This window comes from Callithrix jacchus, chromosome 7 (genome assembly GCF_049354715.1).
Source record: "Callithrix jacchus isolate 240 chromosome 7, calJac240_pri, whole genome shotgun sequence".
Taxonomy (NCBI): Eukaryota; Metazoa; Chordata; class Mammalia; order Primates; family Cebidae; genus Callithrix; species Callithrix jacchus.
Genome location: NC_133508.1, coordinates 155,491,526 through 155,517,188, shown reverse-complemented (window position 1 = coordinate 155,517,188; position 25,663 = coordinate 155,491,526). Strand labels below are relative to the sequence as shown.

The following is a 25,663-nucleotide window of genomic DNA, read 5'->3' as shown; positions in this document are numbered from 1 at the left end:
GGCTCTAAATTGAGATTAAAGACAGGTAAAAACAATGGAAGACTTGAAAATGCAGGACACAAATCAATTAGTAATCATTTTGCGATTTACCATAACAAACAGGGTCACAGGTTCATCAACTTGCAATATGAACCTGTGACCCTGTTTCACAATCAGAACAAGAATCGGCATCAGCAATGTCATTATGAAACGTGAAAATCAGACACGTAAGAGAATCCCTTCATAACTGGTACTCTATACATTTCTGAAAGGCAGAAGTAGCTCTTGTTCATACTTTATCTTACATGCATCTAGCATAATACTTGGCATATAATGGCTGTTCCGTGTTTCATGGAGTGAATATTTAATTGCAGTAACTATGATATACCATATTTTAGTATGTATGCTATATGAAATTCAATTATCTTAGGTCTATTATTTGATTTTTGGTCAAAAGCTTCCAATACACAATCCTTATTCTCGTGGATCCTAATATAAAATTGAGTATCCATCCTGTTCCTCAATGTGTGACTAACTTTAGCTGTATTTTGTGTATATAATTGACATTCTATATCAACATGATAACTTAGCTTCTATTTCTAACCCAGATTACTGCCTTTATATGTAATATATACTAACACTTAAGCTACCCTAAAATAACACTACTTCACTGTCCTCTTAATTTATAGTCTTTCAAGAAACGGAACCCTTGCTTTAGTTAACAAGAGAACTGAAAAGTCAATTTTGCCATAAGTTTAATTCCTGACAGTATAAAAATAACTTGACATATTTATGAACTAGCATAAATTTTAAGTCACTCATAATTGTTTCATGGTATCTGATGATAAATTAACCCTAAAACAGAAATTCAGTTATTTTATAAAATCAACAATGTAACTTCTGGAATTGAAATTTCTAGTTCTTTTAGCTTTCAGGGAAGTCATACATACATTTTTAAAGCCAGAGAAAACCTTGGAAGGTCTAGGTTCTCAGCCCCCTTTTCATTACCGCACCCCTAAGAAACCCTTTGGCTTTTTAAAAAAAAAAAAAAAAAAAAAAAAAACCGAATTGCCTTCTTCCTCCATAAATTTTAATACCAAATATATACTGTATATCTATTTATGACTATATGTATATCTGTACTTTATACATAAAAAGAATACATTTTTTTCCAGCCCCAACCAAGCCAATTTTTGTCACCATTAAGAATCACCTCTTTTCCATGTAAGGACACTTAAGGTCAGAAAATATTTGCCGAATGCAATGTCAGAGGATCTTTAATTAAAGCCATAAACAATTCCAAAAACTATTGGTGAACTAATTGAAAAACCACTAGTTAGCTAGATACCAATAAAGATAAATACTACTATCTTTTGGTTATTCTTTTTATCACTAGAGGATAGGCAAGGCAATATAACCTAAATCAGTAAATTTTATGTTCTTTTAGATAACTGTTTTTATAGAAGCTGAAATGACAACAATAGATTCTTATATTAAAATAAATGTTATTCCATATATTCCCAAGTACCCCCCAATTCTTGTCTTTCAATTACTTCAAAATGTTTAACAGAAACGGTAGAATTCAGAATTTAAAAAAATTATGCAGAGACACATTTCCAGAATTAAAATTCAAGTTCTTAAGAAAATGATCTGCCATGTCGGTATAAACTACTGAAATACAAAGTGCCTCTATATTCTCCTTCTTATTCCTGGACACATTTTCAACTTAGAGATTCTTCTGCACTAAACAATTAGCCTTACTAATATTCTTACCAGTTCTGTCATAGGACTCATGACAAGTACGTGCAATTTCTGCCCCTAGCTCTAAATAATGACCAGCTTTATCTGTTCCGGAACCGTCTGCTCCTAGTGCAAACATTCCCCCAGCAAAGCAGGCCAAATGCCCCATCTTTTTTTCCAAGTGCCCATTCTTCCATTCTCCAATAAAGATGAGACCTCCACGAGACTTCTTAATAAGATGTTTTTCTATAGCCTATAGGAAAGGAAAGATATTGAAAATTTTAGAAGCAAACTAGTAGTGTTCAAACTTACGATATCCTCGGGCCATTATAAAACCTGGGCAATATGATATTCTATAAAGTAGTAACTTTCCCAAACTAGGAGACTTATTTAATATAAGCGTTGAAGTGGGTGATCAAATTGCATATAATCTGGAACAAATACCTGAATTACTACCATAAGACACAGTGGAAGAGGGGAGACTTGGCCTAAAAATTACCTTCTATATAATATTATCTTTAGTCCCTTACTTCTTAAACTTAAGCATTTGTTTTGGATGCTTTGTCTGGGCAAGAGAAGCCATATTATACACTGTCTATTCTCCTGGAGTATAGATTTTACTCAAAGGATGTGAGAATGGTGAGAGAAACAGTCTATATTAAATTCGAGTATATCAGAGCATAACGGTCACATTTCATTTGTACAATGAGATTATCAAAAGCTTTGCTCCTTTGAAATATGTTCTTAGACTTTGCTGAGATGAGCTATTTTCTCCCTTTAGAGGCATTTCTACGGAAAAGCAGAAGAAATGGCATTAACTCAGCTTTCTTCAGTAGAAACTATTATATATGATTAGCGGTTATACTTTTCTTTCTGACGAAAAGGAGTATTTTCATGGTCAGTTGTTCTCTGCCAAGCCTAGTAACAATCAGCCTTGGAAAACGTTATTCTGTATTCCCTGTAATAATAATGTGAGTTTTACAGAACTGGGGTGACTATGTCTTACTCATCACCTACATTCCAGAAGGCATATAATGTAGTGTGCACTCAATACATGTTTAATTGTTAAGTAACTTTATAAATGAATGGTGCTCTTAGATAATTGTATTTGACGTTAGGGGAATGAGAGGTGGCTGAAAACCGAAACAGCAAGAAATTATCTTTGGATTGTAAGTTTTTGTCACTGTTTTCTTTTAACCAGAGTACTCTGAAACACAAATAAAAAGATGAGTTTTTTGAGTATGGGGCAGGATTTTTCAGCTTTCTGAACCTCATGATACCAGCATGTTTTCCACATATAAGGTATTCCATAAATGCCCAAAGGATGGTATCCATATATTTGTAATTTCTGTTCATTATAACATAATTCTTACCACATTACAATTAAAAGATATCCAAAAGCATATCCACATGGACTTACTATAACTAAAGTAAAAGGCAGTTAGGGCTTTTGACCAATAGTTTTAAAAGAAAGCAGGAACCAGGGAAATGGGTATCTATAAGGATAGGAGAAGGTAGGGTGGGTATGGAATAATTGAATAGCTCAGAAAGACAAAGTTTAAAAATAATGTATTTCAAATTAGAATGAGTCTTAAGTGGTCATTCCTATCTCTTTCAAACATTCCGTATGTCATTTATTTTACAATACTCTAACAGAATAGTTATTGAAAATAACACTGCAAAAACCACATACTTGCAATCATGTCTCAAAGTGAAAGCTGACCGTTATTAAAAAACATTTATTAGGTACCTATTCTTGACTCAGTAATTAAAAAAACTAATTAAAACAGGACAAAGAGGGAAAGTACAGAAATATTTACAGGATCCATAACATATAGCAGATGATTCATGGAAAATAATGTGCATTTATAAGGTTAACTTTAAAACAGACACGCCTTTCAAAGCATGTACAATTAAAAAAGCAATGACAAATTCTTTTTTCCTTTGGAAAAAATTAAGCGAAAGTCAAAATGGTTTTAAAGAAAATGACAAGAAAACAGCAAAAATTAATTTACTGCATGGCATATATCACATTTTCTCAAATATAAAAATATTAAATATATTCATGCATTTATCAAATGCCATGGAATACCTATTATGTTTCGAGTATCGTACTATGCACTGAGATAATGATGAGCAATTTAGTCTCTCCCCTCAAAGGAGCCCACAGTCTAGCGGGAATTACTACGAGCTATTTTCAACAATATGGTCTAAGAATATTAAATTCTTCCCAGATAACAACCTATCTTAAATCACAAAACTTTCTAGGTTTAAATTTTAATAAAAGAGAATAAAATTCTCCTACTAAAATTTACATTCTTGGCTGTACTTTTAGTTCTATCTATCTATCTATCTGTCTGTCTGTCTCTGTCTGTCTGTCTGTCTGCCTGCCTGCCTGCCTGTCTATCTAGCTAGCTATCTATGAGACGGAGTCTCACCCTGTTGCCCAGGCTGGAGTACAGTGGCGCGATCTCGGCTCAGTGCAACCTCCTCCTCCCAGGTTCAAGCAATTCTCCTGCCTCAGCCTCCTGAGTAGCTGGGATTACAGGCATGTGCCACCATGCCCACCTAACTTTTTATCTTTAGTAGAGACAGGGTTTCACTGTTGGCCAGGCTAGTCTTTAACTTCTGACCTCATGATCTGCCTGCCTCGGTGTCTCAAAGTGCTGGGGTTACAGGCATGAGCCACTGCGTCCAGCCTAGTTTATTATCTAACACAATATCTCAACAAACACTTATTGAGTACCTATAATGGGCCAAACACTGTGAGCCACATATTAAGTTCAACTCCTGTGCATTTTTTTAAAACAACTGTAGTAAATTAGGTGCCTAAAAAGTAAGGATATAAAATGGATAAGATTCTTGGTTTAATGAAACAAAACAAAAAACAAAAATTTTAACTCTGACAACTAATTACTGACTACATTAGCACAGATTAATATAGTATATACAAAATCTATACAATTTTTAAAAAGTAATTAAATCATTAAGTGAATATCAGTTTATAATAGAACAAGAAGCTAATAACCTGCTAAACACATTTACTTAACACACTTTTAACTTACTTTGCTATTTCACAGGTTTTTCTTAGAAATACTCCATATAAAATCTTCCTAGAAGGAATTTTGTTCCAATTATAAACTGTCACAATATCATGATATGAAGTCATTTAAATATGAAACAATATAATACAGTGGTTAAAAGCACAGGCTCTGCAGCCAGACTGTTCAGTTCCAGGTCCTGTGAATCACCAGCAATACGACCGTCAGCGAGTTACTTAACTTCATTGTTCCTTAAGGTCCTCATGTATAAAATGGTGATAATGATTAAATGATCTCATATATATATGTTAAAAAAAAAAAAAGCGTTTGAACAGTGCCTGGCACGTAGAAAATACTATGTGAATGTGTTGTCATTGTTTTAATTAGTTACCCATAAGGCTCTCAATGTGTAGGTTCAAGGATTCATTTGAAAGAGAAAACGTTTACGAAAATGTACATTAAGTCAGAAGTTTTTCCAGTCTCTGTAAACATTAACTAAAAGTAATTAAAATCAATTTTTGTGAATACACTAAAATAAATCCTTATTTATCTTTATCTTATTTATTTATTAAGATAGATTCTCACTCTATTGATTGATTGATTGACTGAGATGGAGTCTCACTCTGTCACCCAGGCTGGAGTGCAATGATGAGATATCAGCTCACTGCAACCTTTACCTCCCGGGTTCAAATGATTCTCCTGCCTCAGCCTCCCGAGTAGCTGGTACCACAGGTCTGTGCCACCATGCCCAGCTAATTTTTGTATTTTTAGTAGAGATGGGTTTTACAGGCTGGTCTCAAACTCCTGACCTCAAGTAATCTGCCTACCTCGGCCTCCCAAAGTGCTGAGATTACAGGCGTGAGCGGCTGTGCCTGGCCTACAGTAAATTCTTTCTTCAAAAGTTTCTTTAAAATGCCACAAATAAAAGAAGATTTAATATGAGGTTTTCTATTAAAATTGCAACAAACCCTATAGTGAAAGCATATAATAAAATACTTATATGTATTTCCTGAATGTCTATAATAAAATGGTTATAGGATATTCATCTAGTCACTACCAAATACATTGTACATTCAATATGTTAAGTAGATGGAAATGTTCTGGAAATAATCACCTCAATCGCGTCATCATACATCTTTCTCGCCTCATGGTCTGTTTTATCTGACATCAACCATGCTTTCAGTAAGTATTCATAAAAACTGTCTCCCAAACCGCCGACGGATGTATGATCTGTAACAAAGGAGAAACAGAAGGACAGAGGCAAGGGAAAGGGAAGATGAGACAAATAAACTTTTCAATTATAATGACTATGTTACAGGTCGATAATTTAAAAATTATACTGACAATCTTATTTTCAACATACTTCGTATTTAGTCCCATAAGTGTACACATAATCACTTTCCTCTATATGTGTATCCAATTTTCTTTTCTTTTCCTTTTTTTTTTTTTTTGAGATGGAGTCTTGCTCTGTCACCAGGCTGGAAATGCAATGGCACAATCTTGGCTCACTGCAACCTCTGCCTCCCAGGTTCAAGCGATTCTCCTGCCTCAGCCTCCCGAGTAGCAGCAGTTACAGGCATGCACCACCACACCCAACTAATGTTTGTATTTTTAGTAGAGATGGGGTTTGACCATGTTGGCCAGGATGGTCTCAATCTCCTGACCTCGTGATCCGCTCGTCTCGGCCTCCCAAAGTGCTGGGATTATAGGCATAAGCCACTGCACCTGGCCACGTGTATCCAATTTTCTAGAAAATATTTTTTCTCTGGATGTGGTACATCACATACTTACTAGTCTTTTTCCTGAATTAAAGTTTGTACATTGTAATAGAGCCAAACTTTTCCAGAACTGCTAATTACCCTTTACATATTAATAGCTTTAAATAAATAAGTTATGACTAAGTATGAAAGATCAATTTAAATCTGATGTTAAACAAAAAGAGCTCACTCTTAAACATGTCATTATACGATAGCTAATGATAATTCCTAAGCCACAGATAAAATTAAATTAAAATACATCTAAAAAAGAAAAATAGCCCAAGAATTCCTTTATAATATAACCTTGCATAATATAATAAATAGCTGTTGACCTGCTATCCTAGATTACTATTTATACAAATTTAGGTACATACAGGCATACCTTAGAGATACTGCAAGTTTGTTTCAAGACTAATGCGATGTAGCAAATATTGCAACAAAGTTAGTCACACAGACTTTTTGTTATACCCAGAGGCGGGTGGATCACGAGGTCAAGAGATCGAGACCATCGGGTCAACATGGTGAAACCCCGTCTCTACTAAAAATACAAAAATTAGCTGGGCATGGTGGTGCATGCCTGTAATCCCAGCTACTCAGGAGGCTGAGGCAGGAGAATTGCCTGAACCCAGGAGAGGGAGGTTGCGGTGAGCCGAGATCGCGCCATTGCACTCCAGCCTGGGTAACAAGAGCGAAACTCCGTCTCAAAAAAAAAAAAATTGTAATGAGAGCATTATGTTTAAATAAACAATGTTCATATCTTAATTTTAAAAATACTTTATTGTTAAAAATGCAAATGATCATCTGAGGCTTTCAGCAAGTCATAGTCTTGTGGCTGGCGAATGGTCGTTTGATGATGATGGTTGATCACTGACTGGGGTGGTAGCTGCTGATGGTTGGGGTGGGGGGGGTAATTTCTTAAAATGAGACAGCAATAAAGTCTCCTGCGTTGATTCTTCCTATTTGATTTCTCTGTAAGATGAAAGATGTCTCTGTAATGTAGCATGTGATACTGTTTAATAGCATTTTATCCACAGTGAAATTCTTTCAAACCTGGATTCACCTCCTCATATCCTGATGCCGCTTTATCAACTGAGTTTATGCAGTATTCTAAATCATTATTGTCATGTCGACCATGTTGTTAGCTTCTTCACCAGGAGTAGATTCCATCTCAAGAAACCACTTTCTTTGCTCATCTGTAAGAAGGAACTCCTCATTCGTTCAAGTCTTATCGTAACTGCAGTAATTCAGTGCTATCTTCAGGCTCCACTTCTTTGCTATTTCCATCACATCTACAGTTACTCACCCCACTTGAGTTTGAATCCCTCAAAATCACCCAACAGGACTGGAATCAAATTCTTCCAAACTCCTGTTAATGTGATACTCTGACCTCCTCCCACGAATCACAAATGTTCTTATGGGCATCTAGAATAGTGAATTCTTTCGGGAAGGTTTTCCATTTACTTTGTTTATATCTGTTTCCATTTACTTTGTTTATATCTGTTAGTGGAATCACTACCTATAGCAGCTGCAGCCTTACAAAATGCATTCCTTAAATAATAAGACTTGAGAGTCTTAATCACCCTTTGCCCCATGGACAGCAAAGATGGTGTGTTAGCAGGCATGAAAACATTAATCTCCTTGGGCATCTTCACCACAGAAAATGGGTGACCAGGTGCATTGTCAATGAGCAGTAATATTTTGAAAGAGATCTTTTGTGCTTAGCAGGTCTCAACAGTGGGCTTTAAACTCCACCATCAACAGATGTGCTGTCATCTGAACTTTGTTGTTCCATTACAGACCACACAGAGAGTAGATGTAGTGAAACTCTTAAAGGTGCTAGGATTTTCAGAATGGCAAATTAGCATTGGCTTCAACTTAAAATCATCAGCTGCATGAGCCCCCCAAAAGAGTCAGCCTGTCCTTGAAAGCCAAGCATTGACTTCTCTTAGCTGAGAGATGACATCTTCTTCCAGTAGAAACCTGTTTCGTCTACATTGAAAATCTGTTTAGGGCAGACACCTTCATCAGTTAACTGAGCCAGATCTTCTGATCCCTTGCTGCAGTTTCTACATCAGCACTGGCTGCTTCACCTGTCACGTTCATGTTTGAGAGGCAGCTCCCTTCCTTAAACCTCGTAAACCCACCTCTGTAAGCCTGCAATTCTTCTCCTGCAGCTTCCTCACCTCTCTTAGCATTCACACAATTAAAGAAAGTTAGGGCCTTGCTCTGGATTAGGCTTTGGCTTAAGGGAATGTTGTAGCTGGTTAGATCTTCCACCCAGACCATTCAGATTTTTCCCATATCTGCAATATGGCTGTTTTGTTTTCTCATTACTCATGTGTTCACTGGCATAGTACTTTTAATATCCTTCGAGAGCTTTTCCTTTCCCTTCACAACCTCCTAACTGGTGCCAGAGGCTGACTTAGCCTTTGGCCTGTCTTGGCTTTCCACATGCCTTCCTCACTAAACTTAATTATATCTAGCCATTGATGTAAAGTGACAGACTTATGACTCTCTTACTTGGAATACTTAGAGGCCACTGAAGCGTTTATATTTACTGATGCATACTACGCATATATTGTAGGGTTATTAATTGGCCTTATATTAATATTGTTATGTTTGAAGGAATAGGGAGGCCAAAAGAGAGAGACAGGGAAATGGCCAGTTGGTAGAGCACATAACATTTATTAAGCTTGTCATTCTCTATGGGCACTGTTCATGCTGACCAAAACAAGTACTACGGTAATATCAAAGATCCCTGATTACAGATCACCATAACAGACATAATACTAAGGAAAAAATCTGAAATACTGCAAGAATGGCCAAAATGTGACCCAGAGACACAAAGTGAGTACATGCTGTCAAAACAATGGGGCTGGTAGACTTGCTCAGCACAGGGTTATCACAAATCTGCAATCTGCAAACACACACACACGCCAAACCCTGCAGTATCTGTAAAGTGCAATAAAGCAAAGCATAGAGATAAATATATAAGCATCTGGGTATGCCTATATTTGTCCTAGATACATTCTTATTTCATCCCACCTATACTTTTAAACCTATCCAATTCGACACTACAGCTCCCAAGCAACCACTTTTATCCTTGACCTTCTCCAAACCCTGCCCTGTATCTTCGAACTGTTGCAAAACTGACATCCTCTTCTCTGTATTAAAAAAAAAAAAATTACATTTTGTATAACCCTCATTCATTGATTCATACAGTACTATCCCTGGTTTTTAAACCTGTGAGAAAAAGATAGATTATTTAGTAGTTTATGGCAAAAACTGGCTATTCATTATTGGGGAAAATGCTAATTTTCATGTATTTAGCTCACAAAATACATTCGTGAATGATTAATTATTTAGTAGTAAAATACAAAAGAATAAGTTTCCAGAACAAAATATAAGAACATATCTGGTCTTCCTAAGTAAATGATTTTAAGGAAAATACAGAATGAAGGAGTCATAAAGGAAGAATGGATAGCTTCATAAGGTAAAGCTAAAAGACAAATCTAAAAGACAAGAAATGGAGAAGAATTTGCAATGAAGACAAGAAATGGAGAAGAATTTGCAATGAAGACAAGAAATGGAGAAGAATTTGCAACGTTCGTAACAAGGATTACCGTCACAAACTACGACTCCTGACAAATAGGGGAAGCTAAAATAGGGTACACACAATTAACAAAAAAAGAAACACCAATTGGTTATTAACTTAAGAAAAGATGCCCAATTCCACCAGTGACCAGAGAAAAGCAAACTAAAACAATGAGATTCCATTTTTGTCTATTAGATCAGCAAACATTTTAAAAGACTGATAATATCCAATGTTGACAAGATTACGGTCCCCATTGCTGAAACTGAAGGTCAATTTTGTAGTAGCTAACAACATTTAACCTAGAAATTGTAGTTCTGGAATTATAACAATATTTACAGAAATATACAAATATAGATGTAATAAAAGTTAATGAGAATTATTTTCATTAGTAAGAAACTAAAAAAAACCCAAATGTTTAGGAAGGAGGATAAGTTACAATATAAATGTACTAGGGAGGACTGCATAACCATTAAAGAAAATCAAGGTGAATCTATAATCTGACACTAAAAGATGTCTAATTATGCTGCTGAGTGGGCAGGGAGAGCAAATTTCAGAATTACACAGTTTGATACTTCTAAAAATGTGTGTTTAAAGAATGTTGGTGTACACATAGAGAAGATCTGATCTCAAACTCTGAGCTCAAGCGATGCTCTACGGAAGGAGCCCTTCAATTTTAACTTTAGACACAGTCATAAGGATACATGTAACGTTTACAATTAAAATTCATCTTTTGTGTAGAAAGTAATGAATGGGGGAAAAGAGCTCTCATTCGCTTTAGGCAATATGCCCATACTTCACTTTCCCCTCATCTCAAATGCTATTCTTCTCGCTTCTTTTTTATTTAATCCTAAGTGTATAATTCTGATGTTTATATATGTATACACAACAAAACCACCACCAAGATAAAATTATAGACATTTCTAGCATCATACAGGTTTTCCTCATGTGGCCTTCACAGGCAATACCCAACCCCCAATGAGAACCATTTTTTCTAATTTCTATTACCACCATAGATTTGTTTTGCCAGGTTTTGAACGTCATATAAAATGGGCCATTTGCAGCTGTGCGTGGTGGCTCACATCTTTAATTCTAAGCACTCTGAGGGGCCGAGGCAAGTGTATCACTTGAGGTCAGGAGTTCCAGACCAGCCTGGCCAACATGGTAAAAATCCATCTCTATTAATAATTCAAAAATTAGAAAGGCATGGTGGGGAACACCTGTAATCCCAGCTACTTGGGAGGCTGAGGCATGAGAATCCCTTGTACCTGGAAGACAGAGGCTGCACTGGGCCGAGATCACAACTCTGTACTCCAGTCTGGGCAATAAAATGAGACTCTGTCTCAGGAAAGGAAAAAAAAAAAGTCATTTGCTTTCAACTAAGATTTGTTAGTTTAATGATATTCTTTATTTTCTATCTAAATATCTAACAGGACACCTCTGCTTTAAGAAAGCTTCCTGAATCTCAAACATTAAGTGACTGGGTATTACAGAAGGCACTTGGAGGAGTAGAAGACAGAGCTATAATAAGACGTCTTATTCCAAATTTCAGATAGCACAAGAAACTCACAATTAAATTTTGAATAGCTTTCCATGCTCATCATACTTACATTTACTAATTTTATAATGATGGTAATATATGATGGATTTATACAATAGATTATAGTTAGAAGCTAAATTAATTCTAACAGATTGACACATTTCATAATCACAAAAAATTATAAAAGTTAACCCATAACTTGTAAAATATGAATACAGAAATGAAGAGTAGATAGGAAGAGTCCCTTATGTTTAATGTGCATTTGGGATGGGTTAAAGATTAGTGGTGCCTTTTGGGCACATTATTTGGTAATGAACAAGAGAGCAGTGATTTTTGCATTTGAAGAGGTACTATTTAAAAACATTTATGTTATCGGAACAATTATGACAAAATATTCCCATCAATTACCACCTCATTTTTGTGGTTACATCTTATCAACTGCCCAGTCTCTTCCTGGACATCACCAACTGCATAAAATTATGCTGCACTTTCATTGTCCTTATATTTTAACTATGACTTTCTTGTAAAGCTTTTTGTTTTTTTCCAGATTCTCCAACTGCTTTCCTATTGTGTCCCATCAATTTCCTTATCATTTACTGTATCCCGGCCTCTCAACCATGCTACTTACACTAAGTCACTCTTGGCTCCTTATTTCTCCAGAGACTTTCCTCTCAATCTGGTCATTTTCTAGGCATACTCCACAGCTGTCTTCTGGACACCTCTCTTCTCTTGCTTTCCAGAGTTAGGCCCATTGTTTCTTCAGTCCTATGTCTGTCTATAACTGTTTCACTGAACCACATTCTGAAATAACTTCCCACAAGAGTGTGTGGGATGTAAACGTTTTCATCTGAAAACCTTATTGTTATGCTCTCAATTTTATTTCGTATTGGTATCAAATTCAAGGTTGGAAATAATTTTCCCTCAGAGCTTCTTGAAAGTACCATTCCAATACCTTCTCACATCGGTATACTTGATAAGAAATCTGATGTTCTATTTTTTAACAGGCTTAATACGTTCCCATTCCTACTTCCTCACACTCAACTGTCTTCTCCAAGGTTTACAATCTTCACTGAAACATTGATTAGATTTAGGTAAAGTCTTTGTTTTTTGTTTGTTTGATCCTACAGTTACTGTGCTAGGCACTTTCCAAACAAAAGATCAGTATCTTACTGCTCTGGGAAAAATCTTTTCTGCTACTTTGATGATTTTCTGTACTCCACTTTCTGAGTTCTCGCCTCTGAAATGCTCTTCAATTGGAAACTGGACCTCCTGTACTGAGTTTCTATTATTCTTTTCTCTCAAATGTTAGTCTTTTAGTCTTCCTGTATATTCCAAGAGCTTTATTAAATTAATTTTATCTTTTGTCTCTCCACTAAAGCTTTAATGTCAGCAATCATACTTTTAATCCGAACTCTTTTTTCATTCTCTAATTGCTTCCTTTTGTGGCATCCTGTTTTTATTTTATGAATATACCTTCTCAGAGGCTTTTGATTAAAAAGGAGAATTAAAAATGTTTATCTATAGAATTCTCTGTCTCCTGTGGGATCTCTTTTTTTGACTGTATTTTTTTTAACTGTGAAACTTAACGTGTGTACAGAAAGCATAAAGGTTCTCATTGTAGGGAACATTTGTATAACCCACAGTCAGAACAATATGTTCCATGTATCCTACCCAATCATAATTTCCACCCCCCCCCAAAAAAGAAACCAATATATTAACTTTCAGTGTAATTACTTCTTTGAATATTTAACACATTTACCATCTGACAGCCTCTCCCAATTACTATGAGCTTATATTGCCTATTGGTATATTTAACACATTAATTAAATGTAATTGTATTCTCACATCTAGCTTCTATAGCTCAGGATTCAACCATGTTGTTGTATGTAACAATGTATCCTTTATTTGCATTTCTATATGATACTCCACTGTAGTAGTCAACCATTATTAAATTATCTGCACTTAAGAATAAAGTTCTGGGTAGCTAGTATGGTTTTCCTCTACTGAATAGCGTTATTCTCCACTGAATAGACCTAATTGTCACCAATTCTGTCCCCTGAGTGGGAATATTGACTGGATGATTTCTGTGTAGAATGCTTTGAGGAAAGGTGGGCTAACTGGTAGGCTTTGTTTCAGAATCAGGAATAGGTATTGTGGGACAGTGGACCTGGCCAAATTTCAGAATGAAGGGAGACTTTATTCTGGGAAACTGACATCCCTACTGAAAGCTTTTACTTTCCTAAATGAAATTGTGATTTTTTACAAAAGAGCTGTATAGTTCTTCCTAGTGGTAAAATGCCAGGGATGGAGGTGGCACCTAAGGATTTCGGGTAGAGCCCACGTTTCATATAATGACCCTCAATAAGTAGCTGGTTTTCCTTCTACTTTTCATATATTTGTTTACTTGTATCTATTGTTTATGAACCCAAAATCTCGGGAATTCTATCGGTTACCTTTTCTGTAATCCCGAGGCAGCCATTCCCAGACACTCTGTGTTCTGCAAATTCATTGAAATCTCTTGTTCATTATTACATCCCACTTGCCTCCAAATCTTTCTATTATTATGAGTTTATTCCTGTTTATAAATATTTCTCTTCTTTCATTTCATTGTGGTCTCAAGAAAGATGGCTAGCCGCGGTGGTGAAGTTATAGCTGAATCTTCTTCCATGAAGCAGAAGTACTACTATAACTTTCTCAAGTTCACTGCTTCTTCAGTCACTGCAATTAGTCAATACTATCTGTGTTTAACTTCTTATTCCTCTGTCTCATAATCTGCTCCCGCTGTTTGTCCTTACCATGAATGAAAACCAAACCACATGGAAGCCAAGCGAACCTACATGTAACTCCTGTTTTCTCTATGGTGTGGAACTTGTACATTTGTTATTCAAGATGATTTTACATAGAACACCTTTTTAAAATGTGGTACACAGAAAAGCCTTTTTCAAATCCTAAAACATTTAACCCTTGAACAACACAGATTTGAACCGCATGGGTCCACTCGTGAATTTTTAAAAATAAATATATTGAAATGACTTTTAATATTTGCAACAATGTGGAAAAACTTATAGACAAGCCACATGGCCTAGAAATAGAGAAAATATTAAGAAAGGGTCGGGGGCGTCATGAATGAATAACGTACGTGTAGATACTAGTCTATTTTATCCTGTAGTGTCATGAAATATTTACACATCTATTAGAAAAAGCTAAGATGTACCAAAACTTACACACACAGATATACATGGTGCCACTGACAGCCAAGAGAAATGTAAACAAATGTAAAGACGTGGTATTAAATCATAAATGTGTAAGATTAACTGTAGTACATACTTTACTACTGTAATAATCCCACAGTCACCTCTTGTTGCCATGCAGTGAGCTCAAGTGTTAAGTATCCACTTAAACATCCTGTGACACTAATCATCTCTGTGTCTTCAGTAAATTGTATATTACAGTAAAAAGTGAACTTTCATAGTTTTGTGTATTTTTTATCCTGTTTGGTGCAGTAGTGTAAACCCTGAATAACATGAGACTCATATGAAGTGCCACTCGCAATCTGAAAGTGCTACCAAGGAGCAAAGAAAAGTCATGATATTACAAGAAAAAGGTGAACTGTTGGAAATGCACCATAGATTGAGGTTTGCCACTGTGGTTGCCACCATTTCAGACAGACTATTCATCTTGTAAACAGACAACATAAATTCACAGTATCAATAAATACAGTACTGTGTAGGTATTTTCTCTTCCTTATGATTTTCCTCAGAACATTTTATTTTCTCTGGCTTACTACAAGAATACAGTATATAACACATATACAAAATATGTACTAGTTGGCTATGTTATTGGTAAGACTTCTGGGTCAATGGTAGACTATCAGCAGTTAACTTTTGGGGGAGTCAAAAGTTCTGTGTGAATTTTTGACTATGCAAAGGGCTGGTGACTCTAAACCCCACCCTGTGTTGTTCAAGGGTCAACTGTAGTTATATAATGATTCTTTGTCAAGATGTTCTTAAAAGTTCATGCAAAATCCCACCCCATACCTGAAACACATTACAGGTGCCCGCCACCACCCCTGGCTAATTTTTCTATTTTTAGTAGAAACGGGGTTTCACCATCTTGGCTGGGCTGGTCTTGAACTCCTGACCTCGTGATCACCTGCCTTGGCCTCCCAAAGGGCTGGGATTACAGATGTGAGCCACCGCGCCTGGCTCAAGTTTTAATAAAATTTCCATGTATGCATTTTTAAACACTTTCCTAATTCCCCAATACTAAAATTATACCACATTCAATTACTTGCATTAAATATCCATTATGAAGATAATTTTTTTAAAACTTACAATATCTCATTAACGTAGATCATCAGAAAATGCATTAAAATCTTGGTATTAAAGATTCCCTTTCAGAGTTTTTTCATCTTCTGTAAACATTATCTTTGCGCCCAGAGCTTTTAAATTTTCTTATAGCCCTGTGTCCACATAAAATATTTCAAACTACTTGGCTGACTGTAGTAAGAATGTATCTTACAGAAATACTCAAATGCACAATTCCATTCCGCTCGTCTCTCAAGAGTCTGAACTTAACTGTTAATTCTTTTTCATAACCTACTTGCTCCTTAATCCCCTACATTCTGGCTTCAGCCTATACCCTAGTCCTAATATAGCAAATAAATTTTAAGCATGGGAAGAAAACTACTAGATTATACAAGAAGACTATGTAGCATGTGGGTGAAATCAGAAATTAGGGGGACAGTTTTAAAGCAAAGATACGGAGCTGAATTTTGTATATATGGAGTTTGAAGTACCACAAAATACTCACACACAAATATCCTGTACATGTACAGATAGAAGTTTATAACCAAGAAAGGTCCCTAACCAAATACTGATTAACATGGGGGAAATTTTTTTTTTAAAAGGCCAAATAGCACAGAGTCTCCGCTGCACATCCCTCTGCTTTGTTGTCAGAATTGTTGATGACTATGTTGCTTGTTTAAACAACACTTTAAAAATGTAAAAACCATTCTAAGTTAGAGGGTCATGTAAAAACAGGCCACAGGCTGGTCTCCACAGTTTGCTAACTGCTGATTTGGATGTCACCAACATACAGGACACAGTTTGTCATGCTCTAAAAAGAGATGAGGTTGGTAAGACAAAATGGAAAGGGTCAGAAGAAAAAATTACCAGGAGTATCAACATGTCAGAAGCTGTGTAAAGAACGTAAAACAAATTTCCAATCAACATTTCAGAAGGTGTGTCAAGAACAGGAAACAGGGCCGGGCACGGTGGCTCAAGCCTGTAATCCCAGCACTTTGGGAGGCCGAGGCGGGTGGATGACGAGGTCAAGAGATCAAGACCATCCTGGTCAACATGGTGAAACCCCGCCTCTATTAAAAATACAAAAAATTAGCTGGGCATGGTGGCGCGTGCCTGTAATCCCAGCTACTCGGGAGGCTGAGGCAGGAGAATTGCCTGAACCCGGGAGGTGGAGGTTGCGGTGAGCCGAGATCGCGCCATTTGCACTCCAGCCTGGGTAACAAGAGCGAAATTCCATCTCAAAAAAAAAAAAGAACAGGAAACAAATTTCCATCCTTTGAAAGTAGACTGGCCTTGCATTTTGCTTTGTTTAACTGAATCTGGTAAATAGTAACAGTGTGCCAGTTTCAAGCCTAAGCCTCAAGAGGCCTTGCATGCTTCACTTCTTCTTGTGGAACTGTTATTAACATGTAAAAGGTATGGCATCTCCTGATAGATGATGAGACCACATGAAGCAGAGCTGAGTCTTCCCCAGTGGGGCCAACCAAGCCTCTAGCCAACTTGTCAGCTACCTGCAGACACATGAACAAATCCAGATAAGATAAGCAAAGCCCAAGCCAGATCAGCACAATCACACCTGTTGATTCCAGAGAAATAAAAAAATTGTTTTAAGCTACTCAAGTTTAGAAGGGTTTGTTACACAGCAATACCTGTCTTATTTTTGGACCAGTCTATAGGACAGTAAGAGGGCCACATAAGAAATTACTTTTAGTGAAGTGATGGGGAGCGAGCCCAGAATGCAATGCATTGAGAAGTAAACAGAAAGCAAACAAGAAAAGCAGACTATTCCTTTTTTTAAACAGACTTTACCAAGACATGAAGAAGAGATACAGAGTATTCCCCAGAAGGAATCTATGGCATTGAAAAAGAGTTAAAGAAAGTATAGAGAGAAACCTACTGGCTATGAGAAAGGAACCAGGAAGTTTAATATGTAGCATAAGTAAATGCAAACACCAAAAAATAAAAAGTTCAAGAGTCCAAAGACAGGATCCAGAGCACAGGTCAATGGATAAACACTGTGTCAGGTCTCCATATGCAAACCTGGAGCCTGAAAGTCTGAAGTCCTGTTTGTCTAGGCTGATTGTCTCCCACCACCCCCCTCACCCACCAGCGTTCACCATTGGATCGCCATTGTCCCCCCAATCGCCCAACAGAGCTTCCCCAAACAAGCTCCTCACCCCACCCTGCCATCTTAACTGTTATTACGATAATACTCTTACCCCACCCACCATTGTAACTGAACTTACGGTGATGTATACTCCTTGCCCCTCTCCCCACCACTGTAACTGATCTTACTCTGTAACTTTCCACTGCCCACCCCAAACCTATAAAACCAACTCCTATCACACTGCCCTTTGCTAAAGCCTTTTTCCGCCTTAGCCAACCTGCACTCAGGTGAATAAACAGCCATGTTGCTCACACAAAGCCTGTTTGCAGGGGGCGCGGGGCCGGGGGACGGGGGGGGGGGGGGGGCGGGGGCTGTTCATTCAAAGTACGTGTTTTTAATACATTGGACAGAACAACGGATGCTGCATTCTCTGAGACCGGAGAAACAGAGGATCAACTGGGTAAATAAATGAGTTTACAGGTAAAGAGATTTCTTGCATAAGGATCTTTTCTTTCACCTTGACTTAGGAAGCAAGGTCATTTGGGTGGGGTTGAGGGAAAGGTGTACAGCGACCAACCATTAGAAACTCCTAGAGGAGGTGTTCTAGGAATTAAAGCAAAAAATCTAGGGGAACAGAATGGAGCATACAAGAAGCAATAATGAACAGAGAGATTAACTCTTTGAACCTCAAGTTCAAAATAAGGTTGAGCAATGGGGCAGTGAAAGTACGCATGTTTTTATATTGTTCAGAGGGAAGGTACAATCATGATTAATTCTAGATCTTGTTAGAAGAAATATAAACAAGATGTAAGTTAAAATTCAAGGGCAACTGTTAGAAAAAGATGGAAATATACACATATACAAATATTCAAATGAGTAAAAATAAGGCAGGATGGGGTAGGATATTTTAAGAATGCCCAATAAATAGGAGGAAAAACAACATAATAGAAATGGACTTTTTAAAAAGGTGCTTCCGGCCAAAGTAGAGCAATGGGTACTGAGCTTACCCTGAAACCTAAAACCACCAAAAACTTTGGGCAAAATACATGAATACCGGTTTTCAAGACAATGAACATCAGACAACAGAGGATAGTAACCGCTAAATGATGAAAAACAAACAAGGTGAGTCCATTATTGATCCTAGATTACTGCATCAAGAAAATTTTCAGGTAAAGGAACAGAGAGAAAAAATGAAGACATACACCTATGAACTCCCTAAGTTGAAGAAATAAGGCGGAGAGTCTGGAAAGACTGGGGGAGCTACAGTTATCAGAGAGAACAGATGTGCACAGAAAGAGAACCCGGGTTCTGCAAAGGATCTCCCTTCAGTATTCAGGAGAGCACTGAGCATGTGAAGAAACTACCTAAGACTATGGAAAGAAGCACATGAAAGGACTGCAGGGAACGCTGCCTGGTGCTTACAAAGAGCCTGCTGGTAGCAGCACATTCACACCAGCCAGATAAGAAAATTTCATGATTCACAGGGCATTCAGTAGAGTACTCAGGAAGATCTTGCCTCACTGAGCAATGCTCCAGATTCACCTAAAATATTCAAAATGCAAAACAGGAAACAGGTCGAATTATTTCCAAATAACAACTGTATCCCTAAACAAAGCTCAAGAAGATTTCTAGGGAATGAAAAATATCCAGCACCTAGAATCTAGTCAAAAATTACCAGGCACACAGACACAGAAAAAATAATGCACTATAAGAATAAGGATTTAATCAAAATTGATCCAGAACTGATCAACTGATCAAATTGATCCAAAGTTCAACATCACTGATCGTTAGAGAAATGCAAATCAAAACCACAGTGAAATACCATCTCACGCCAGTCAGAATGGTGATTATTAAAAAGTCAGGAAACAACAAATGCGGGCAAGGTGCAGAGAAGAAGGAGCGCGTTTACACTGGTGCTGGGACTGTCAGTTAGCTTAACCATTGTGAGAGACAGGGTGGTGATTCCACAAAAATCTAGAGGCAGAAGTACCACTTGATCCAGTAATCCCATTCCCAGGTATATACCCAAAGGAATACAAATCATTCTGCTATGAAGATATGTGCATGCTTATGTTCACTGCAGCACTTTTCACAATAGCAAAGACTTAGAATGAACATAAATGCCCGTTAATGATAGATTGCATAAAGAAAATCTAGTACATACACATCATGGAATACTATGCAGCCACAAAAAGGAACGAGATCATGTCCTTTACAGGCACATGGATGGAGCTGGAAGCCAATATCGTCAGCAAACTAATGCAGGAACACAACACCAAACACCACATGTTCTCACTTATAAGTGGAAGCTGAATGATGAGAACACCTGGACATATGGCGGAACAATACACACTGGGGCCTGTTAGGAGGTATAGGGGGAGGGAGAGCTTCAGGAAGAATAGCTAATGGATGCCAGGCTTAATACCTAGGTGATGGGTTGATCTGTGCAGCAACCTACCACAGTACACTTTTACCTAAGTAACAAATCTGGACATCCAGCACATGTAGCCCAGAATTTAAAATAAAAGTTGAAGAAGAAAAAATAAAAAGAAAATAAAGAGAGCAAAAACAACGATTGAGAAAAAACAAAGTGGGAAGGCTAACACCATTTGACTTCTCTTACAGCAAATCTACATTAATCAAATCAGGATGGCATACACTGCTTGGATCGTGTAGATTTAATGACAAACAGGATAGAGTCTAAAAATAAATGTATACTTAAATGTACACTGATTTTTAACAAAGGTGCAAAGGCAGTGCAGTGGGAAAAGGATAGTCTTTTCAACAAATGACACTAAAATAACAGAATATTTGTATGTTAAAAAATAAAACAAAAAACGTGGAGCCCTATAGAAAAAACAACTCAAAATGTCTCACAGATGGACATTTGTAATCTCACAGATTACAACATACACTGGATCTATATGCTTTTTTTTTTTTTTTTTTTTTTTGAGATGGAATTTCACTGTTGTTGCCCAGGCTGGAGTACAATGGCACAATCTTGGCTCACTGCAACCTCTGCCTGCTAGGTTCAAGCAATTTTCCTGCCTCAGACCCCAGAGTAGCTGGGATTACAGGCATGCCACACCTGGCTAAGTTTGCATTTTTAGTAGAGACAAGGTTTCTCCATGTTGGTCAAGGAGGTGATCCGCCCACTTCAGCTTCTCAAAGTGCTGGGATTACAGGCATGAGCCTCCATGCTCAGCCTTGAATCTATAAACTTTTAGAAGAAAACACAGTACGAAATCTTTGTGTGCTTGGGTTAGGCAAAAGTTTCTTAGATATGACATAAAAGAATAATTCATAAAGAGCAAACTGATAAAATGGACTTCTTAATTAGAATCTTCTGCTTTTCAACATATTAAGATAATTAAAAGACAAGCCATGGATTGGGAGACAATACCTTCCAAGAATATATCTGATATAGGAATTGTATGCAGAATATATACTGAAATCTCAAAACTCAACAATTAAGAAAATAATCTGTTTTTAAATAGGCAGTAGACAAGGGGTTTGATCAGATAATTCACCAAAGAAGTTAAGTGGGTAGGAAATAGTATATAAAAAGATGTTCAGCATAGTCATTTGGGAACTAATTAAAACCAAAATAAGTTACCACTACACATCTATTAAAATGGCTAAAATTGTAATTCTCCTTGAAGAGGTCCTTTACATCCCTTGTAAGTTGTAGTCCTAGGTATTTTGTTCTCTTTATAGCAATTGTGAATAGGAGTTCACTCATGATTTGGCTCTCTGTCCATTATTAGTGTACAGGAATGCCTGTGATTTTTGCATGTCAATTTTGTATCATGAGACTTTGCTGAAATTGCTTATCAGCTTAAGAAGATTTTGGGCTGAGACGATGGGGTTTCCTTAATATACAATCATGTCATCTGCAAACAGACAATTTGACTTCCTCACTTTCTATCTGAAGATTCCGTATTTCTTTCTCTTGACTGACGGCCCTGGCCAGAACTTCTAATACTATGTTGAATAGGAGTGGTGAGAGAGGGCATCCTTATCTTGGGCCAGTTTTCAAAGGGAATGCTTCCAGCTTTTGCCCAGTCAGTATGATATTGGCTATGGGTTTGTCATAAATAGCTCTTATTATTTTGAGATATGCTCCATCAATACCCAGTTTATTGAGAGTTTTTAGCATGAAGGGGTGTTGAATTTTTATCGAAGGCCTTTTCTGAATCTACTGAGATGATCATGTGGTTTTTGTCACTGGTTCTGTTAATGTGGTGGATTACATTTATTGATTTGTATATGTTGAACCAGTCTTGCATCCCAGGGATGAAGCCGACTTGACCATGGTGGATAAGCTTTTCGATGTACTGCTGGATTCAGTCTGGCAATATTTTATTGAGGATTTTCGCATCAATGTTCATCAGTGATACTGGCCTGAAATTTTCTTTTTTTGTTGTGTCTCTGCCAGCTTTTGGTATTAGGATGATGCTGGCCTCATAAAATGAGTTAGGGAGGATTCCCTCTTTTTCTATTGTATGGAATAGTTTCAGAAGGAATGGTACCACCTCCTCTTGGTACCTCTGGTAGAATTTGGCTGTGAATCTGTCTGGTCCTGGACTTTGGTTGGTTGGTAGGCTATTAATTACTGCCTCAGTTTCAGAACTTGTTATTGGCCTATTCAGGAATTTGACTTCTTCCCGGTTTAGTCTTGGGAGGGTTTATGTGTACAAGAATTCAAACCACTGCTCAAGGAAATAAGAGAGGACACAAACAAATGGAAAAACATTCCATGCTCATGAATAGGAAGAATCAATATCATGAAAATGGCCATATTGCCCAAAGTAATTAATAGATTCAATGCTATCCCCATCAAGCTACCATTGACTTTCTTCACAGAATTAGAAAAAAAATACTTTAAATCTCATACGAACCAAAAAAGAGCCTGTGTAGCCAAGACAATCCTAAGCAAAAACAACAAAGCTAAACGCATCACACTACCTGACTTCAAACTATTCTACATGGCTACAGTAACCAAAATAGCCTGGTCTGGTACCAAAACATATATATATATATATATATATATATATATATATATATAGACCAGTGGAGCAGAACAGAGGCCTCAGAAATAATGCCACACATCTACAACCATCCAATCTCTGACAAACTTGACAAAAACAGGCAATAGGGAAAGGAATCCCTATTTAATAAATGGTGTTGGGAAAACTGGCCAGCCATATGCAGAAAGCTGCAACTAGACCCATCCTTATACCGTATTCAAAAATTAACTCAAGATGGATTAAAGATGTAAACATAAGACCTAAAACCATAAAAACCCTAGAAGAAAACTTAGGCAATACCATTCAGGACATAGGCATGGGCGAAGACTTCATGACTAAAACATTAAAAGCAATTGCAACAAAAGCCAAAATTGACAAATAGGATCTAACTAAACTAAAGAGCTTCTGCACAGCAAAAGAAACTATCATCAGAGTGAACAGGCAACCTACAGAATGGGAGAACATTTTTTGCAATCTATCTATCTGACAAAGGGCTAATATCCAGAATCTACAAGGAATTTAAACAAATTTACAAGAAAAAAACAACGCCATCAAAAAGTAGGCAATGGAGATGAACAGACACTTCTCAAAATAAGACATTTTTGCAGCCAACAAATGTATGAAAAAAAGTTCATCATCACTGGTCATTAGAAAAATACAGATCAAAACCACAATGAGATATTGTCTCATACCAGTTAGAATGGCAATCATTAAAGAGTCAGAAAACAACAGATGCTGGAGAGGATGTGGAGAAATAGGAACGCTTTTACACTGTTGGTGAGAGTGTAAATTAGTTCATCCATTGTGGAAGACAGTGTGGCAATTCCTCAATGATCTAAAACTAGAAACACCATTTGACCCAGCAATCCCATTACTGGGTATATACCCAAGGGATTATAAATCATACTACTATAAAGACACATGCACACATATGTTTATTACAGCACTATTCTCAATAGCAAAGACTTGGAACGAACCCAAATGCCCATCTATGATAGACTGGATAAAGAAAATGTGGCACATATACACATTGGAATACTATGCAGCCACAGAAAAGGATGAGTTAATGTCCTTTTCAGGGACATGGATGAAACTAGAAACCATCATTCTCAGCAAACTAATAGAGGAACAGAAAACCAAACACTGCATGTTCTCACTCATAAGTGGGAGCTGAACGATGAGAACACATGGACACAGAGAGGGGAGCATCACATACCAGGGCCTGTCAGTGGGTAAGGGAGCTAGAGGAGGGATAGCATTAGAAGAAATGCCTAATGTAGATAACAGGTTGGTAAGTGCAACAAACCACGGTGGCATAACGTATACCTATGTAACAAACCTGCACGTTCTGCACGTGTATCCCAGAACTTAAAGTATAATAAAAAAAAGAAGAAAAAATAAAATAAAAATAAAATGGCTAAAATTAAAAGACTGACCATATCAAGTGTTGGCAGGTATATGGAGAAACACTACTGAAGAGAATGTAAAATGTGTATGTACTCTGGAAAATGACTTGGCAGTTTCTTAAAAAATTGAATATACATACCTACTATTTGATAAAAGCAGCCTGCTCCTAAGTATTCACCAGAGGGAAATGAGAATATATGACGGTGTGTAAGTCAATGTTCACAGCAGCCTTATTTGTAATAGCCCCAAACCGGAATCGACCTAAATGTCCATCAACAGGAGAACAGATAAACAAATTGTAGTATTCCACACAGCAGAATCCCACTCGGAACTAGTGCTATACCCAACATGGATAAATCTCAAAATAATTACGCTGAAAGAAGCCAGATAAAGAGTACATATAAAAGATACCATTTACATAAAAATTCTAGAAAAGGCAACCTAATCTTTAATAACAGAAAGCAGATCAGTGGTTGCTTTGGGGGAGGGGGAACACAAAAGGGTATGAGGAAAGCGGTGACAGATATGCTTGCTCTTTTGATTGTGATCATGGTTTCCAGAGGTGTACACATATTTTAAAACATCAAATTGTACATTTTAAATAAGTACAGTTTACTGTATGTAAATTATACCTTAATAAAGCAGTTTTTCAAAAGTAAAGAAACAAAACCAACAGGATATTTGGAATTACTCCAAACGTATCAGTAATCTCCACAAACTTAGTTGTTTTGACCCAGTTTTTAAACCCTGGACGCTCAAACTGAAATGTTTTTAAAAATCTATATAAAAACTATTTTTCCTAAAGATAGATCTCAACTAAAATTGCCTAGGAAATTGAGAATAAATAAATGGTCAAAAGAAAAAAGGGTTTTTCTTTTTTGTTTCGGTCAAAACAAAAAGGCTTGTGGATGGACAGAAGAGTTCCACAGAAGACTTATGAAGGGTAAAGAATAAGAAGGTAAGCTGAGCGAAGCAAAACGAAACAGCAAAAAAGAAACTGTCGCGGAATACTGGTGATCCACGTGAAACTGGAAATTATAAACTTACAGCAACTTTAACCTGTACTGTTATTTCCACCAGCAATGCTTAGTTGACTCTGTTTGTAAATGGGAAAAGTAGGCGGCTGGGGTGACTCGAGTTTTGGGATTTGTTAGATAAAAAGA

At 37.0% G+C, this 25,663-nt stretch overlaps 1 protein-coding gene across 2 annotated transcripts in view; it reads right to left on the bottom strand.

The window, feature by feature from the left end:
• MAN1A2 (mannosidase alpha class 1A member 2) overlaps positions 1–25,663 on the bottom strand; it is a 177,181-nt gene that overhangs the window by 31,010 nt on the left and 120,508 nt on the right. For both annotated transcript variants that reach the window (XM_009001969.4, XM_078332860.1), the window contains 2 exons: positions 5,875–5,990; positions 1,753–1,972 (listed from right to left, as the gene is read on the bottom strand). In XM_009001969.4, the coding sequence (XP_009000217.2) occupies positions 1,753–1,972; positions 5,875–5,990 (336 nt within the window). The remainder of the gene's footprint in view (positions 1–1,752; positions 1,973–5,874; positions 5,991–25,663) is intronic.